Source organism: Marmota marmota, unplaced genomic scaffold (assembly GCF_001458135.2).
Source record: "Marmota marmota marmota unplaced genomic scaffold, marMar, whole genome shotgun sequence".
In the NCBI taxonomy this organism is placed as follows: Eukaryota; Metazoa; Chordata; class Mammalia; order Rodentia; family Sciuridae; genus Marmota; species Marmota marmota.
Window position 1 is genome coordinate 617572 of NW_026000138.1, and position 18339 is coordinate 635910.

Consider the following 18339-nt stretch of genomic DNA (forward strand, 5'->3'; position numbering starts at 1 on the left):
GTGCGTGCACCACGCCGCCCCCCGGCTGGCACGGCCGCCCCCCGCCCGCTGCCCTGTGAGCGGGGCTCCTGCCAGCGGAGCTCCCAGCTGCCAGCAAGACCGGTCATGTGGTCGGTAAGAGGAGTGGCTGGGCCCCAGGTCCAGGGAGGGCGGCCACAGGCTGGGGGGCCATAGCTCATGGGCCGTGGGCTGGAGGTGCCACCCAGGGTCTCTGGAGTCACCTGGATGGAGCCTTAGCCCTGTCGCCAGGCTCAGGGGCCACCTGGGCAGCAGTCAGCCAGTTGGGAAGATGTGGTCAGACCCCACGCTTGTGGGACGGTGGACCAGGCTGTCTTATTGGACAGAGTTGCTCAAGTCCTAGGGAGCGCGTGGCAAGGTCCCCAGGGAGTGGACGCACGGTGGCCTTGCGCCCCCACTGGACCTCGGTGCACCGGCATTGTCCAGAGAGTGGTGTGCCTGGCCGGGGTGCGCTGGGGGCCTGGGGGCCTGGGGGTCTGGAACAGGCTTGTGCCTGGCGCGGCCTGGTGTGGCCATGCTGCCTGGCTTTGGCGCCCAGCTCCCCACTGAGGTGGCGCTTGGCTTGGTGCCTGTGTCTGGTTTGAAATCAGTGCCACCGGCCCGGGCTTGCCCAGGACCTTGGCAGTGGGGTAAATACTAGAGAGTGGGGCGGGCCCCGCACAGGGCGCCCTCAGGGAGGGAGGCCGAGGGAGGCCTGGGCCTGGAGCTGTGGGGAGCAGCAGCACGTCCCCTGGGGACCCTGAGCCTGGCAGGTGGTGGTCTGCACCCCAGGGGCGCAGGCTGCTTCCACAGGCCCCGTGGAGCCCTGCGGTGGCCCGTCCCGTGCTGTGTGGCCTCAGGCCATCCCCTGGCTGCTGCAGACCTCGGTTTCCTTGTCTGTGCTGTGGGACGGTAAACGGGTCCACACAGGCATTGGCACAAGGGCAGAAGACAGTGGGGTCTGCGTCCTGTTGGACACGCCCCTGCCCTGTGGCCCTGGACATGCCTCTTCACGGGCTGAGTCTCACCTTTCTCATCTGGCAGGTGGATACACGGCTGGTCCCCACCCCACAGGCACTGTGACCAAGGGGCAGTAAGACAGGCCTCTGGCTCATGGGAGTCCTGGAGGCCTGGCCTCTCGGCTGCTGATGTTAGGGAAGGGCAGTGGTCAGCCTCTGGTTCAGGTCCAGCTCCCGGCCTCCAGGAGGCTCAGTCTCCCAGGCCCTGGGACCCGGGGCCTGCTTGTGTGTGGACGCACGGTGGCCGGGGCGGTTCCTGTCCCCTGTCCTCTCCTGCCCCCTGCAGTCTGTGGTCCTCAGGCGAGGCAGAGCGTGGCAGACACCCAGCTCTCCTGGGCTGGGCGAGGCCCCGGGCCCCCTGCGAGCCGTTCCGCTCCCCTCCCTGGACAGCTCCCACCAGCTCCAGGCCAGGTCCCCTCCATGGTGGCCTGCGGGCCGGGCCAGGCAGGAGTCCAGCTCGCTGAGGTGGCAGCCGTCCCGTGTCTGTAAAGCACACCGGATGCCCGGCTGGTGGCTGGCTTGGGGCCTCCACTCTGTGGCTAGCAGGAGGCAGCGGGGAGTCCCCTGGGTGGGCGGCAGGGCCGTCCCTGCCAGTGGCCTCTTCTGAGTGTCCTTGGCCCCCCTGGGACTTCAGGAACAGCTCCCGAAGTGGGGGCCCTGCGCATGTCCCTTCCCTCGTCCCAAGGCCTTGCTGTCCCTTGGGAGGGCCATGGAGCTGTGCTGAGGCTGCCCCTGCTGTTACCCCACTATGAAGGACAGGCCACAGGACCCGGGCTGAGGCCCACACAGCTGGTGGCCATCACCAGAGTCTTGCGGTGCCATGGAGTGCTCGAACCCAGTGCTCAGATTGGGCGCTCCCTGGTTGAGGGCCAGCTCTGAGGAGAGTGTGGCGGGGCTCCCACCTTGTGTCTGCCTTGCCCTTGGCCATGCAGGGACCGTGGGGGGCAGGGTCCTGGGTCGCGGGTCCCGGGGCCTCGCTGTGCTGGCCTGCCTCTGGTCTGCCTGCTCATGGTGGCCAGGCCATCCCGGGTTCATGTCCACCATGGCCCCTGGCCCCAGTGCCCCCTGTGGAGTGGGGAGAACCCTGGGCCTCACCTGTGCCTGCCACTTGCTGTGGGAGGCTGATGCCAGGGTCACAGAAGGGAGGTGCCACGAGACCCCTGGGAAGGCCGAGGCCGATCCACGAGAGGCTAGACCCTGGGCCAGGAGCCAGATGGGCAGCTGCCCCGGGTGGCTGGCCCTCTCTGACCCCAGTCTCCTCTTCCTCCCTGCTCCATTCTCTGGGCTGGGGCTGGGCCACAGCCCTGAGGGTCTGGCAGCCTCACTCCTGGGCCACCGAGCTCAGCTTCTCAGCTCACTGAAGTGGGGTTCAGGTGACAGCTGGGGCCTGGGCCTCCCAGGAGGTGGGCAGGGCTTGCTTTATGCCCGTGGCTCCAGAGCGGCCCTGAAGGGCCCTGAGGGGCAGGGAGGGACTTGGTTGGGGACGTCCCTGCCTCCTGGCCTGTGGGCTGTCCCTGGGGGACCTGGGCATGGTCCTGCCCGAGAACCCTTGCGCTCTTTCTGGAACATGCTTCTCTGGGACCCTGCCGAACCCCTGCTTGCTTGGCTGACGTCCCTGGTCCCCCCATGTTTGAGTGTGACTGTGCCCCAGGTGGGGGCTTCAGAACCTTGGGCTGGGGTGGCTGAGGGCCGCCTCCTGGTTCCCTGAGGGTGTCTTCCCAGGACCCCTCCCGCTCCCCTGGGGACCTCATTTCCTCCCAGGCCCCGCTTTCTGAGCTGGTCCCAGGATGACCGTTTCTACCTGAGACAGGCGGGCAGTGCAGACCCCCAGGGATCGCCCACTGTAGCTGTAGGTATCTGCCCTGACTCAGTGCCCGGGCTGCCCTTGCCAGCCAGTGGGCCTCCTGGGCACCCGGTGCCTCTAGATGGGTCCTGCCCTGGGGACTCCACGGGGCACGGGCCCCTCTGCCTGGCTGGGCAGCCCTGGGAGGTCTGCAAGGTTCTGTCCTGCCGAGTGCCATGTGGGACCCCTGCCCTCCTTCTGGATAAAGCAGGGGGACAGGCAAGGGGCGTGCATAGTGCTGGCTTGTTGGGGAAGGGGCCTTCAGCACACCTGACCCTGGGGCTTGGCATGGAATCACTTTCCCCTGTTGAGGCACAGAGAGGGTAGGTGGCTTGTCCAAAGACACACAGCATTAAAAGACAAATGGCATCATGATGTGTGCGGTGTTTCTGTGCCTAGAGGGCATCGTCCCAGTTGTCTCCAGGAGGCCCTTGGTTTTCCTCCCGGGTTTTGTGTGCTGGGCATCTGGCTCTGACCTGGGAGGGCCCTCTGCCAGGTTAGGGAGAGTGCACCCCGCTTGGCCCAGATCTGGGGCTCCCAGATGCCCAGTCTTCTGGAAGCTCAGGGGAGTGATTTGGCAGCTCTGGAGCTGGGAGTGGGGAGGAGCCACCCCTCCCACGGTCATCTGCATGACAATGAGCCCTTTGTGGCCCTGGCCTCCTTTCTGGCTAACTGCAGTTCCTGGCCTGTGATGTCATAATGGGCCCTTTCTGCAGGGGAGACAGAGGTTGGGTGGGCTGCCAGCTTGCTGGATGGGCCAGGGCTCCTCCGGGGTCCTGCTTCATCTCCCCGAGAACTGGGGAGACGTCTGCTCCTGCTGGCCCCTTCGCACCCTGGGGCTCCACGTCCTGGGCCCCCAGGAACCTCCCAGCGGCCTCTAGTCACCGCCTGCAGGGCTTCAGGTGGCCCCTGTGCCAGGCCTGCTGCGAGGGACCCTGGGGGAGCCCGTGGTGGCCAGGCAGAGGCTACCCCGTGCCGCATTCGTGTGGGGCAGCAGGAGGAGGTCCCAGCTGGTGCAATGGCGTGGGTGGCCCCCAGAGAGACATGCCTGCGTCCCGGCACCCAGGCCCTGCGTGAGGCCACTCTGGATTCCTAGGGGACCCTCCACCCGGTGGCCAGTGTCCTGTGAGAGACGAGGGCAGTAGGATGGGAACCACTGAGGACGGAGCCACGTAGGCCCTGGGGTCTTGGGGCCACCAGAGCTGGTGGGTGGCACGGGCCCTGCCAGGTGCCCTGCAGGGCGACGGGCGGCCTCCAGGGCTGCTTGGACAACAAACATGCTGTTGAAGGCTGCCCCGTGGTCATTCCCCGGTGGCCTGGGAAACTGCTCCCTCCCTGACCGTCTCCCGGGGTGCAGGTGACCGGCCCTGGATGGCCTGGGTAGTGCTGGGCCCTGGCCAAGCCTGAGTGTCCAGCACAAGGTCAGGGTCAGTAAGTCCACCCCTTCCAGGAAGGAAGACACCCTGACCCTGCCTCCCTCCCCGCAGGCCTGGTCCCTGCTTGCCTTCCACCTTCCGCAGTCCTGGCCAGAGAGCGAGGGACCCCGCAGGGGAGAGGCTCCCTGGGCCCCCGACACCTTGGCCACAGGCTGGACATGGGCCAGAATCGGGCTGCAGGGTTCCCCCCGCTGGCCAGGAGCCCCGGAGAACGGAGGAACGTAGCCGGAGAGGGCAGGCTGCCCGGCAGAGGCCACGCAGCTGCTAGGAGGCTGGGAGGGCGGCAGAGGGCTGGCCTTTTCAGCTCCCAGTGGGCGGCCTGGACCCCGGGCCTCGCGGAGACCTGTGCGGGGCCTCGTCGGTGGGTCTGCTCTGATGTCGGGGATACCTGGCTGTCGCGATAAGTGGGGTGGGTGGGTGGCCCCTGAAGTCTGGTGAGGCGTGGCCTGCCTCCTCCTGGACCCCGTTGGGTGGTTCCTGGCAGGCCTGGGGTCCCAGTGGGGGGGACATGGAGGTGTCCAGGCCCAGCTGCCACAGCTCGTGGGCGCCCGCGGCAGGCAGGACGTGGCCTGGACCTGTGAGGGGTTTGGGCAGGGCTGGGGCCTGGCTGCAGCCTAGTGGGGAGTTGGGACCCCCAGCCTGGGCAGGGAGGTCGAGGTGCACCGGCCAGAGCACGGTGGTCGGGGTGGCTGCCGGGTCCCCCCCAGGCTGTGTGGTCACCTGCTGGCTGTTGGCCTCGGGCAAGTCACTCACCTCTGTGTCTACTTGCTGTAGAATGAGTACAGTGACGAGCCTGCGCCACAGGGACCTGGCCTGATGCAGGTGGTGCTGTGGGAGGGGGTGGCCACGTTCATGACTGTGAGGCCCCTGGCGCTGTGCGTGGAAGAGGGGGCCGCGCCTTCCCGCCTGCCTGGTGCCTGCCCAGGAAAACCTCTGTCCCTGTCCCTGGCTGGTGGGGGGCCTAGGGGGAGGTCAGCGCAGCCCGGTGGGTGGCTGCCGGGGTCTCCACCTAGGGCGGCCCCTTCCTGTGCCAGGAGTCGGGGCTCTGCTCACCAGTGTGTGGCGTGGGGTGTTCCTCCAGGACCCGGTAACCGGGCTCTGGTTACTGCTGGACAGCCCATGCATGCTGCTGGGGAGTGGCCCAGATCCCGGTCAGGCCGTGCAGGGCGCCACTGCCTGTGTCCATGTTAGAGCCAGACAGCGCGGGGCTGGCGCTGGAGAGGCCACTCCTCCCGGGGGTGAGGGTTCTGAGTGTCCCCTTCCTCCTGGGCTGGGCCTGTCCCAGGCTCCTGCACCCAGGAGAGACCCAGAGGGTGGAGAGCTGACCCCAGGGAGATCTGAGCCCCTTAAAATTAGAGTTTTAGGCTTCCATCTCTTGGCTGCGAGCAGATTTCCTGATCCTCCTGTTTAGCACAAAAGGCTCATGTAACTAAAAAAAGCTTCAGGCACAGTTGGATCCAGGTGCTGTTGTGTTCAGCGCCTCGCAGCCCGAGTGGAAGGAGAGCTCCAGTGGAAGGAGAGCTCGTCTTTCCTGATGTCCAGCAAATCTCCCGGGAGAGGGTTTTGTTGGCTCTGCCTTGGGTTCGCGCCCTTCCCAAACCAGCAGCTGTGTCCCAGCAGCTTGATTGGCGCCTGACAGAGGGAGTAGGGGTGGCCACCCACGGGAGCTGGGGTGTGGGATGTGCAGAGCGGGTGTCAGTGGGCAGGAGTGGTGTCTGTCCCCACGGGTGGCTCTCCTGACATGCTGAGGCCGGAGGCCGGCTACGGTCCTCCTGCCCTCCCTTCAGACCAGCGTGTCCACTGGGGGGAGGGGACCCTGTGGCTTCTGGACAACTGGGCCCAGGTGGTCAGCTGCTGGTATAGCAGGGCCTTGTCGTCTGGCCTGCTCACGTCTGGACCCTCCTGCTCCCCCAGCTCGGCCCCCGCCCCACTATGGCTTCCAGTGGCCAGTCTTGACCACAGGTCGCTGCCTGGGGGCCTGGGCTGTGTCTGGGGTCGGTGACTTTCTGGGCTGGGTCTGTAGCAGGGCCATGTCCCGTCTCCTGCCCTGCGCTGCGTCCCTGAGCCCTGGCCAGGCCTGGGGCTCCCCTTCTTCCTGCCTGGCCCGTGAGTCCCGTGCTTGCCACTGTCCTGCTTGAGGCCAGGACCCCGTCCCCCAGGTTTGTGTAGACCGTGCTCCCTGCACACGCTGCTGTCCAAGCCCCGTTGACTCTGACCCAGCCATGGTCTCCGTGGTCACTGGGCACTTGCTTTCAGTCTGGAGCTCCTGAGCCGGCTTTGGGCTCCCCGTCACTCCCACCCGACCCTGGTCAGTGCTGGTGAGCCTGAGCTTGGGCTTCGGCTGGCACTGGCTGCCGTAGCCCGAGGGTTTCATGGCCACAGGGTCCCCTCGCAGTCTGTGTCACAAGGGCTCCTGGGAGGTAGCGGGTGGGGGTCCAGCTGCAGCATGCAGTGCAGGAGGGGTGGCCGCTCGGGAGGGCCAGTCGGGAGGGTGGTCCGCTCTGGGCAGCTGTTCTCACGTGTGCGCCGTCCCCAGAGGCCCCAGCTTCCCAGCGTGCCCTGCCCGCGTGTCCACCGACTCTCCTGCTGCTTCCCGTGGCTCTGGCTGCACGTGGTGCCCTCGTCTGTCAAGGCTGTGGGTGAGGATGTCTGGCAGGGTGGGGAGGGCAGATGTGGCCCCGAAGCTGAGGTTCAGAGAAGGGAACCCACTTGCCCCAGGCCACACAGCTTGGGGGTGGCCGGGCAGGGCTTGTTCCTGCGGCCGCAGTTAGGGGGCAGCCGTCCTGTGGCCAGGGAGAGCCCGGGGCCGGCCTGGCTCTGGCTCTTCGCCGAGTGTCTGGAGGGCCCTTGCTGTCGTGGAGGTGGCCTCCTCTGATTCCTGCTCTCTCTGTGCGAGCAGCCATCTTGTGGCAGGTGACAGGAGCCCCGCGTGGGCGGGCAAGGAAGGATGCACAGGAGGGTGCCTCTGCCTCAGGCCAGCTGTCCCCAGGGTGGCCTCGCTGTCGGCCTCGCTGTCGGCCTCGCTGTCCTGCAGCCCCGCCCTCCTACTGGCTGGCACCTTGTCCTGGCAGGCCAAGGTGGCCCTAAGGCTGCTCTCTCCAGCTTGACCCCCAGCCAGAGGCCTGGCCCAAGGCCGACCCTCACTGGCTGGGGTCAGCCCCATCTCGAAGACGGCTGGCCGTCCTTCTGGTTCTCTCCGGCATGGCCATGGGGCTTCTGCCTGAGAAGGTGCTGTTTGTGACCCTGGAAGCCCCTGTCACCTGCCCAGGGTGCAGCCCCTTTCTTGGCATGGCCCTGACCCTGCGTGGTCCCTCCCTCTCCATGTCATGATGTCATCCTTCAGGAGGCCACAGGAGGCCCTAGAGGCCAGCCTTTCCCAGCCCACGCTGCCACCAGAGGCCTACTCAGCTGGCCCTGGCCACACCTCCCGGGCTGGTGCTGTGCGGGAGCTGCCAGGGGCTTTTGGAGAACCTTGCCCTGGGGACGCGGAGAGTCCTGGCGGCTGTGGCGTGGGGAGCCGCAGCTGTGGGGTGGGTGGGCGAGGGTCTGGGAGGGGCAGCGTCCCCCTCTGACCCGAGGCCTGTGTGGAGTCCGTGGGCCTGGCTCTGTCCCCTGCCCTGTGCTGAGAGTGGCCATTGAGCGGGGGGGGGAGCCCCAGTAGGTGGTCAGCGGGCGGTTAGCGGGCCGTTCTGGTCCTGCAGGGCCTGCCCTCCCCACTCATCTGCTTTTTTGTTTCCACAGAAGCTTGTGACGGTGGCCTGTGATCAGATGACAGAGACTGGCCTTTAGTCCTCAGTGGTGGTCACCAGAGCGTTCTTCAGGGCTTGAGGCCCAGCCCCTGCCACCATGTCGGGATCCACGCAGCCCGTGGCACAGACGTGGAGGGCCACCGAGGCCCGCTACCCGCCCCATGGCATCTCTTACCCGGTGCAGATCGCTCGGCCCCACACGGTAAGGGGTGGCACCCTTTGGGGCTCTTGCTCCTGCTCCTTTCTTCCCCTGGGAGCCAGGCTGCTGTGGCTCGGGACACCCTCTGCAGCAGGGCACCCTGTCAGAGGCTGCCCATGCCCTAGGGCCCTTCCAGGCCTGGGGTGTTTGGTAAAGTCTTCATTCCCATCTTTAAAGCTGGGAAGCCGAGCCAGGCATGGCGGCTCACCCCTGTAGTGCCAGCCATTTGGGAGGCTGAGGCAGGATCACAGTGCAAGGCTCAGCCACTTGGTGAGACCCTACCTTAAAATAAAAGAGAAGGCTAAGAAGGTGGAGGCGGGGCTTGGCTGAGCGGAGGCTCCACCCCCTCTTGATTGGCAGTTGAATTTGCCTGAGTGAGGTTCCTGCCGCATAGGCTGACCTGACCTCGCAGTGGCCGCCTCTGCTTTCCCTTCTGGGGTTGGGGAGGTCTCCTGGGGGCCATTCACTCCCTTCCCCGTTACTTCACTGTGGTGAGGCCCCGTGTGAGAGGCTGAGGCCCAGCCCATTCTGTCTCTGGACGCCCGGTGTGGGGCCCAGGCTGGGCAGTGGACTGCCCTGGGGACGGAGGCCTTGGTGTGCCTGTGTGCCCCCAGCTGCTCCCCTCCGCCTGCAAGCAGGGGTCAGTTTCCCCCCACTCCTCACTGGCCTTCGAGTCCTCTCTGGCATCTGTTGGACACCTGTTGCGTACTGTGACCAGCCCCAGACGCTCAGTGGGTGGGTATCGGCCTCGTGGGAGCCATGGTGGGCAAGGCCCCACCCATGGGTCCTATGAAGTCTGGGACCCCCGTTTCCCCCAGAGGCAGCCTCTCAGGGGACCCCCCGGGCCCTGTGGAGCCCTTGGATGTGGGCCTGTGGCTGGCCCTGCCCTAGGTGGTGCTCCTCAGCGTCCTAGAAAGGACCATCTGGGCGATTTCCAGTTTGTCACAACAGGTATGAGGTCCCCTGCTGGCAGCAGGTGGGTGCTGGCCCTGGGGGGCAGGCAGGGCACTGGCCCGTGCTGGGGCCGCTGCATTGCTACCAGCCCTTGGGCTCTGGGGGCTTCTGCCCCTGTGTGCACCTTGCCACTGACTGGCACTGGGGACCTTGGCGGAGTGCCAGGCCACAGAGAGGGCCCCGCCTGGGCTGGGTGGGGGTGGGCTAGGCCCCCAAGTGGGCCCACTTCCTCTGCCTGACTTGCAGTCGTGGTGTCCTGGACCTCCTGGGATGAGGGCCGCTCTCTGGGCTCCCCACTGGAAACGTGGGCACTTCTGTGGGGCCCAGGGACTCTGTTAGCTGTGTCCCCGCCACTGCAGCTTGCCCAGGGTGCTGGGAGTTGCCCTCAGAGGCAGGCTAAAGAGGGGTCCTTTGGTCCTTGAGGGCCCCTGGGGCTGGGGCAGGACTCTGTGGCCTCTGCCCATTCATACTGCTCCTCAGCAAGTCTCCCCGCCTGTCTGCCGTCGTCCCCTGGCCTGGGGACAGAGCGAGCTGACGTGTGTGGGGCATGGTGAGCGGGCAGGCCCGGGGCTGGGGTCCAGCTCTGCTGGGCTGGAGGAGTGTGGGCCTGCCCTGTGCCAAGTGGCACTCTCGCAGGGTGGTCCCCGGCTCGCCAGGAGGGCTCGTGACTGCGGGGTCCAGGAGTGGGCTCACTTCCTCTGCTGACTTGTAGCCGTGGTGTCCTGGATCCTCCTGGGGTGAGGGCCACTCTCTGGGCTCCCCTCTGGGCTCCCCTCGTTTTCTGAGGAGTGGCACTGGAAACGTGGGGAGTAGGCAGGTCTGGGCTCAGGACTGCTGCCGGCCCCACTGGGCAGGGTGAGCCCATGATCCTGCCTGCCCATCCTTGGTGGCACCTGGAGAGGCCCTCATCCCCTATGAGCCTCGCTGCTTCCTCCGTGGCCCCGTATCGCCGCCTCGCAGGCTGCGGAGGGAGGGGTGAGTGGCCAGGGCTTCCCTGCCGCAGGGCACAGTGGGCAGCTTAGTGAACGGGAGCTGCTGTCTAGGGTGTTGGCGTCAACGCCATGCAGCCCGGCAGGCGGTCTGCTCCGAGATGGCGTCAGGTGGATCCAGCCTGGCCGTGTCCAGCCTAGGTGACCACCGTGGGCCTCCTTGGTTGATTCTTCCCAGTCTTGCTTTCCTGGGCAGCCCTGATGTGGACATCACAGTGGACACCCACGGAAGGGACCCCAGCTCCCCCCAGGAAGTTGGGGTCAGAGTCAGAGTCAGTGCGGTGGGTTCCCCAGCCCCTGTGGCCAGCGCTGTCCCGCCCACTCATTCTGCTGTGCTCACCTGGCTTTCCCGAGGGAAGGCCTGGGGTCACTGTCCTCACACGCCCCTGTGCCTTGGAGAGGTCTCTGCCTGGCCGCTCGCTCCTGCCCAGGGCCCTGGCTGCTTCCTGCCCATGCTGTGGGCACTGGTGCTGGGCACTGTGGGGGGCCCCAGGAGGCAGCTGCCCAGCCCTGGTGACTGTGGCGTAGAGGCTCCTCCCCTGGGTGGTGCCCATTTGTGAGTGGAGCCTCCTGAGGTTTGAGGTAGGGACAGTAAGGGACAGGCAGCTGCAGCCTGAAGCTGCGTAGCAGGATCCCCCCTGGCTGCCCTGGGAGGCCCTTCCTGGGGGCTTTATAGCCTGGAGGAGGACAGGGGTCCTCCCAGCCCCACCCCGCGTCCAGGCTCCTGTTCCCGGCAGGGCCCTGAGGGTCTGAGGGAGAATCCACCCTGTACGTGGTGTCTCCCCGATTCTCTGCAGAACAACCGCTTGAAAGTTAAAAGCCAGACAAGACAGAGTGGCTGGGTATTTCTGCCCACTCCCAAGAAACAGTGTGGAAAACCCAGACAAGATGCTCAGAGGACACTAAGTCACTCTCCATCCTGTGTCTGCTGCCGCGTCTGTGCCAGACATCACTAATCAATTGGCACATGGCGTGGCCTGGTGTCCTGCAGACAGTGCGAATGGATTGGGATCAGCACAGCCATCTGTCTTCTGGGGAGAGGCTCAAACCAGGCTGCCCTTACCAGGGGATTTGACAGCGTTCACTTCTCCCCAGGGGGAGAGGGATGTGCTTGGCAAAGGTGGACCTGCCCTCGGGGAAGGTGTGGGTGCCTTTACCCTGGCCCTACCATCTGGGTCGGGATTGCGGAGTGTGGGACACGGGAGCCTGACCCTGGGGTGCTCGCCTTGCGTGCTCCAGCCCTGGGCTCTGTACCTGGTGACACACACACACACAAAAGAGCACACGCCTGTCATCCCAGCAGCTTGGGAGGCTGAGGCAGGTGGATCTTATTCAAAGCCAGCCTCGGCAACAGCAAGGCCCTAAGCAACTCGGTGAGACCCTGTCTCTAAATAAAATACAAAATAGGGCTGGGGGTGTGATGTGGTGGTTAAGCATCCCTGAGTCCAGTCCCCAGTACAAAAAAAAAAAGAAAAAAAAGTGCAGAGCGAGGGTCCATGGGTGGCTGGGTATGAGGAGGCTTTGAGGGGAGGGTCCTCCAAACCGTGTCTCTGGGAGCCCCCTGCGCTGGGCTGCGAGGTCCTGTGAGGTCCTGTCTCTGGATGGCCGGGGGAGCCGGCCGGGGTCCTGGAGAGCTTGGGCTGGTGAAGTGCGGCCTTCACTAAAGCTGCGCCTTGCCTTCCCTGGTGGCCTGGTGACCTGCTGGTGTGGCATGTGCTCGGCCTCCAGGGGCTGGCCTCCATGCAGCACGCTTGGCACCGGGTCCCTGCATACCGCTGGCTGGCCTCCCGTCCTCGGCCACCAGTCCCGCCTGCCTGGCTGCCAGGCTCCCTTTCTATCCAGCATCCGGTCCCCATGCGCTGGACCTGGTCGCTGGGCAGCTTCGCTCCTGGGGCCGTGAGGCTCTGCTTCCTGTGCCCACCCTGCTGGGCAGCCGAGGGAGGCGGGTGGGCCCGGAGCCCCTCTTGCCCAGTCTTCCTCTGCGCCAGGGGCTGGGCAGCAGGGGCCTTCTGGGCAGCTGGTCTGGATGGGCGCCCCCCATGAGCCCTGCCTGGCCCCAGTGTGTTATCTGGAAAGTGGGCGCAGTCGGGGGACCGATGGTCCCTGTGAGGAGTGGGTGGACCAGCCTTCGCGTGACTCTTCCTTACTGGCGGGCGGGTGGGGGGTGCAGGGGCAGGGGGCAGGGCAGAGGTGGGGCAGAGGACAGGGCGGGGGCGGGGCGGGGCGGGGGCCGGGCAGCCCCTTCCTGCTCCCTGTGCCTGCCGGCTCACGCCTCCCCCTCTGCAGGACGTGGGGTTGCTGGACTACCAGCGCACGCCCCGCGACTACGCCGCCCACCTATCGCCCAGCCCCGTCATGCAGCCCCAGAGGAGGAGGCCCTCGCTGCTGTCAGAGTTCCAGCCCGGGAATGAACGGTGAGCAGGGGTTGCCCAGAACCCTGCCTCGGGAACAGGGTGGAGGTGGGGTGGGCTGGGGCCCCTGCAGGGCCGGGCTAGGTGAGGGGTGTCCGTTGCCCGCCTGCCCTTGACCTGGTGGCCGCATGGGTGTGTGCTCTGGAGGGAGGTGCCAGCCGCTGGTGCAGGGACATGTCCACCTGGGCCGGGAGCCCCTCCTCTCCTCTCGCTGCCTTCCCTTTGCTGCTGCCCTGGGACAGGGCAGCCTGACTCTCCTTTGTCCATGGGCAGGGCCAGCAGGGTGGCTCCCCGGCTTTCCTCTTAGTCTCAGGACGTCCACAGAGACCCTGTTCCAAGCCAGGTCATGTCTCTGAGTGACGAGGGGACACTGTGCAGCACTTGGGTTGATGCCATGTGCCTCCTGCCAGGCCCTGGTCCCAGTGCATTTCTCAGCTGGAAAGGCACAGAGGGCCACCCTGACCGGCTATGGAGGAAGGGGCGGGCAGGCGCCCGGGGACTCCTTGCAGGTGTAGCGAGACACGGCCCAGCCCCCGGGGCTCTGGGTGGCATTCAGTCAGTCCATATGCACTGACTGAGCACCTGCTGTGTCCCTGTCACTGGGATGCTACAGTGGACAGGAGCAGTGAAGGGGCCTGGGCCCAAACCTCCTGGGGAGGGGAGGCGGCCAGCAAGTTCCCGGGGACCACGGCTGCCCAGAGGGAGAAGTGTGAGGGGCACACGGCAGGGAGGCCACCTGATCTGCACTGCTGTGAGTGGTGGGCAGTTTGGAGAGGGCTGGAGTAGGCAGTGGCCCTGGGACAGTGGGTGAGGGAAGCAGGGACCAGACCCGGTAGGGCCTGTGGGTGAGAGCGAGAGCTTGGCTCCCCCCATGTGTGGGCAAACAGCTTGAGAATGTTCCAGGCCTTGGCGGGTGGCCAGTCCTGGGAAGTGGAGGTGCAGAGCCACAGCCCTGCTGGGTGTGGGGAGGCAAGGCTGCGCCCCCCCTGGGCAAGCCAGGGAGAAGGGTCACAGCGAGCTGGTCAGGAGTCACCAGGCTGGACAGCTCCCATCTCTTCCCAGGGCCACTGGGCAGAGCAGGGGCCAGGTCAGGTTTGACAGCAGGAGTCTTTGGCCCGTTGGTGACCTCTGCCCTGGACGGTGCTAGGTGGCGGTGTCCCGTGTGTGGAGCTTGTGGGGTCTGACTGAGCCCTGCGTCACCAGGGGCCTCGGTAACTGCTGAGCAGTTTGTTCAGTGCATCTGGGGAGCTGGCTCCGTGCTAATAGCCAGCTGCTGGCCGAGCTGCCGTGGCGGGTCCCAGACCACACTTAGTGGCCAGGGAGTGGCAGTCGCTGCAGGTGTCCCCTCGCCTCCCTGGCGCTTCCCTCCTGTGGACGTCCTCACGGGCCTCAGTCTGAGGGCAGCTAGGGCTGTGCTTGAGTCCCTGTGACCTTGTCACCAGTGGGTGTGGGCCATGACCTGTGCCCAGTCGGGAGGGCCTCGGGCCTCAGGTCCCAGCCTCCTGCGTGACACCGTGTGCCCGGCCTCTGCAGGTCTCAGGAGCTCCACCTGCGCCCCGAGTCCCACTCGTACCTGCCCGAGCTGGGGAAGTCTGAGATGGAGTTCATGGAGAGCAAGCGCCCGCGCCTGGAGCTGCTGCCCGAACCCCTGCTGCGGCCGTCCGCGCTGTTGGCCACAGGCCAGCCCAGCGGCTCTGAGGACCTCACCAAGGTTAGGCCTGGCCCTGGCTGGGAGCCTGTGCTGACGTGGGTTCTGCTGCTGATTGATGGATGGGAGGGGCCTGTGCCCAGGGAGAGGGCCACTCGGGCAGGGGTGCGGGTGTGGGAGTGCGCACAGGGTGGGCAAAGCCCGGGCACCAGGGGAGGCACAGGGACGAGGTCTCTGCAGGTGCCAGGGGATGAGAGGAGCTGGAGAGGTGTTGCAGGTGGTAGGGGGCCGTGCAAAGGCCCAAGGCAGGGAGAGAAGAGGGATCCTTGGGGTAGGGAGCTGGGTCCTATGCCATCCAGGGCAGCCCTGTGTCCACCCTCTGTACTGTCCCTGCTCATGGTGGGCTTGCTTGGGTCACGGGCCTGCACGGAACAGGACGTCTGTGACCCTCTCTGGCCCTGCTCAGCAGATGGATGCCCTGGCCTGAGAGGCAGCCAGTGCAGGGCCCNCCCTTTCCTGCCCCCGCCCCCCACCCCATAGCCATCCCCGCAGCCTGTGGCCTAGTGCCCTATGGCCCAGTGCCTGTCTGTCCTTGAGCCGTCCATTCCTCCCTGCCTCTCCTGTCCCTCCAGCCACCCTCCTGGTGGTCTCCTGCCATCTCCCTCTCCTCCCCTGTGCACCCGTCCACGCCCATGGCGTCCAGTGTCTCGGGAGTCACACATCCTCATGGCTGGACATGGGCAGCTCCCACTCGTGTGTCCAGCCTGCAGGTCCCCCTGCCTCCTGTGCCCTGAGGACCTTGAGAGTTTATTCCTCTTTAAAATAAAGCAAGATTGAGAGGGGGTGTGTGCATAGATTAGGCACCTATAGTTTGCTGCTTTGGGTGTGGCTCTGCGGTCACCCAGCTGCCTCAGAAGCTTTGTCCGACTGCCCCAGCAGGGTGGGGACCGTGGCTAGGTGCCATATGGTGCCATATTCTGTCTGGTGCCTGGCCAGTGTGTGACAGATCCTTCAGGCTCCTGGTGACCCCAGGGACACTCATGAGCTCACTGACGGGCCTCTCAGCCACCAGTGAGGTCAGTGATGACCGGCTGCAGCGCTGGGGACAGGAGCCGGGCCAAGGGAGGAAGCGGCCCAGGCAGCCAGTTGGAGCGGAGGGCTGAGTGGTGGGATTCCAGGCCCAGGCAGGCCCTGCCGTGGGATGCCAGCACACGGGGACGTCGATGACAGGGTAATGTTAAGTGAGTGCCAGGCCCAGCCAGATGAGGTTGACGAGGTCAGGCCTGGGGCGTCCCAGGCAGCGGCTGTGCTGCCCACCCGGCCCCGGCTCCCTGGTGGGGCCTCCACCTGGGCTGGGCCTTCAGAAGCTGGGCTGCTGGCAGGATAGCGAGGGGGTCCGGGCCAGCCCAGGGCTTGCCGTCCCTAGGGAACCTGGCCCCTCGGAGTGCCGACTGGGCTGCGGGTCTCGGGTCTGCCCCCGAGTCTCGCTGCTGACCCTCCCTGTCCTGGCGCCACCCTCCCGGGTCCACGAGGTTCTGCACCTGCGTCTCTGCTGGTTGTGTGTGTCTCTGTCCGTCCCCTTGGGTCTCTGTCCTCCTGTCTGTCCCCTCGGGTCTCTGTGTGTTCATCTTCGTACCCATCTGTCCCCTCGGGTCTTTCCGTCCACTCAGGTCCCTGTCTGTCCGTCCCCTCGGTTCTGTCCATCCGTCCCCTCGGTTCTGTCCATCCGTCCCCTCAGGTCTGTCCGTCTGTCTGTCTTCGTACCCATGTGTTCGTTTCCTCAGGTCTGTTCATCCTTCTGGGTCTCTGGTCCATCTGTCTGTCCCCTTGGTTTTCTGTCCTTCTGTCTGTACATCCCCTCTGGTCTGTCTATCCCCTCTGGTCTGTCCATCTGTCCGTCTTTATATTCAACTCGTCACCGCCTGGCTCGCTCTCTCTGCTTCTGTCTCTCGCTGTCTCTTAATCTCTATGTCAGTCCCTTGTTTCCATTTCTGTCTCTGTCTCTTTGTCCCTCTCTGTCCCTCTCCCAGTTTGTCCCTCCTCCTGGCTGAGCCCTCGCAGGTGTCCTGGAGGGTGGTGGGTCGGTTGGTGCCTGTGGACAGTCTGAGCAGGTTTTGGGTGGGCAGAGCTAGGGGAGCAGCTCCGAGTGGTCATGAGCCGGTCACAAGTGGTCACGAGTGGCCACATGGTCTCGTCTGCTGCGTGGAATCCAGCCGCAGGCCCGAGATGGACCCAAGGGGAGCTTGTGCAGGCGCCACCCCGTGTGCCCAGCTCTCCTTGAAGGCTATGGCCCAGAGGGTTCCCTTGGAAGTCCCAGACTTTGTTTTAGGGGACATCAGAGTCCCACAGGCAGTGTCTGAGGTGGCTCAGCTGCTGCTGGAGACAGGCGTCTGTCACCACCAGCAGTCCTGGCTGCCACACCTGCAGTCCCGCCTTCCTGCCTTCAGGCAGAACTGGATTCGCTGCCCTGGGACCCTGCCTGCCTCCTGTTGTGGGGGATTGTTGGCAGTGCCCGTGGAGGCCTGCTTCCTGGATGCTGCGGGGGCCTTGGGCTGCCCCATGGCCTTGGGGCTGTGGCCTGGGCAGCTCCTCCCTCACTACCGTGACGCCTCCCCGGGCTCCTAGTGCAGGACTTCTGGCCCTGGGTGGGCGCTGGCTAATCCTCCAGGCTCTGGGCCGCGTGGAGGCCAGGTGTGGGGAGCAGCTCCCTCGCTCTCTCCTGGGGGCGTCCCATGGACACGCAGCTGGCTTTTGTGACATGCACTACCCATGGGCGTTTGCGGCCACACTGGTTCTGGAATGTTCTGGCCACCTGGGAGACCGGGACTGTCAAGGGTCTCTTCCCCCTTCCCGCCTCGGGCGTCCATCTGGCGTCTCTGCTCAGTGGGCCCCTGTGCTGTGGTGCTCTGTCTGTCCCCACTTGGCCTCCCGCTCTTGGGTGCCGTGCGCAGTGGGTGCCGGCTGACTCAGGGCCAGGTGTGGGTGGACATGCCATGTCCTGCTGTCTCTTGGGGGCCCCCTATGCCCCAGCCCATCGGTGTGCCTGGCCCTGGGAGGAGCCTGCTGGACCTCCTGCCCAGGGGACCAAGGGGACGCTGTCCACTTCTTTCCCGGGGGGCTGCTGGCCCCAACTGCTCCTCATAATTCTCAGGGACGGGGACTTCCCGGGGTAATGCTGCATTGGGCTGAGGGTCTGGGCTTGCTGTGGCCAGGAAACCTGGAGGACCGTGGAGGCGACATCTGGCCAGCTCCTGTGTCCCCTGGCCTCAGGACAACATCGAGGCCAGGGGACACACCCAGCACTGTCCCAAGCTCTCAGCCCCCAGGACCTGGCTTTGGCTCAGAGGGAGGACAGGGATGGTGTGGCTCCTGGTTCCGAGGCCTGGGCGCATGTGGGCCTGAGCCTGGTGCCGGGGACAATGTCCCTGTGTCCGTGCGCAGCTGTGGGGGGCGGGAGGCGGCCCTCAGACCTCGTCTGCCAGCAGCTGCCAGCTGGAAACCCAGGCTGGGGCCAGCACCTGCTGAGCGCTGACTGTATGCAGGGCCCCCGCCTTCCACATGTTAGTGCCCACCAGGGTCAAGGCTGCCCGGGAGCTGGGGACCGTCTGTCCCCGAGGTACAGATGAGGAAGCAGGCGGGAGAGCGGGGTGCTCTGCTAGTGGGGCTGGAGCTTGGCTCGAAGTGAGTGCGGTGCTGCCTGACCTCAGCCCAGAGGCCCGGCACAGCCTGGGTGTCCAGCACAGGGGCTGCGGAGTCTGGGGTCAGTGTGCCCCTGCCCACGGCCTGGAGGGCTCTGTCTACCCCCCACGCCCTGCTGGGGTTTCCAAGTGCCCACTGGGCGCTTCCCCTGGACGTCGTGAGGGAGCGTCTGCGGGGCCAGGCGGAGTCCTGTTCTTGTTCTCCGGGAGCCTGGTCTGGTGTGTGGCACAGGGAGGTTTCGTGCCCGGGGGGAGGGGTCAGGTGTGCCCAGGGTAGGCAGTGACCTCGTGTCGAGGTGGGCAGGATGCTGACGTGGGGGGAGCAGGCCTGGTGTGGAGGTCCTGGGTAGGCGCCAGCCAGTGCCCTCTTTGGCGGGGACAGCCCTGGTGGCCTAG

General features: G+C 65.9%; 1 protein-coding gene across 1 annotated transcript in view; it reads left to right on the top strand.

The window, feature by feature from the left end:
- The window catches only part of Ncor2 (nuclear receptor corepressor 2), a 134544-nt gene that overhangs the window by 11689 nt on the left and 104516 nt on the right, over positions 1-18339 (top strand). Inside the window, 3 exon segments of the mRNA XM_048785477.1 lie at positions 8037-8246; positions 12473-12600; positions 14131-14742. Of these exon segments, the coding sequence (XP_048641434.1) occupies positions 8142-8246; positions 12473-12600; positions 14131-14742 (845 nt within the window). The 5' untranslated portion in view covers positions 8037-8141.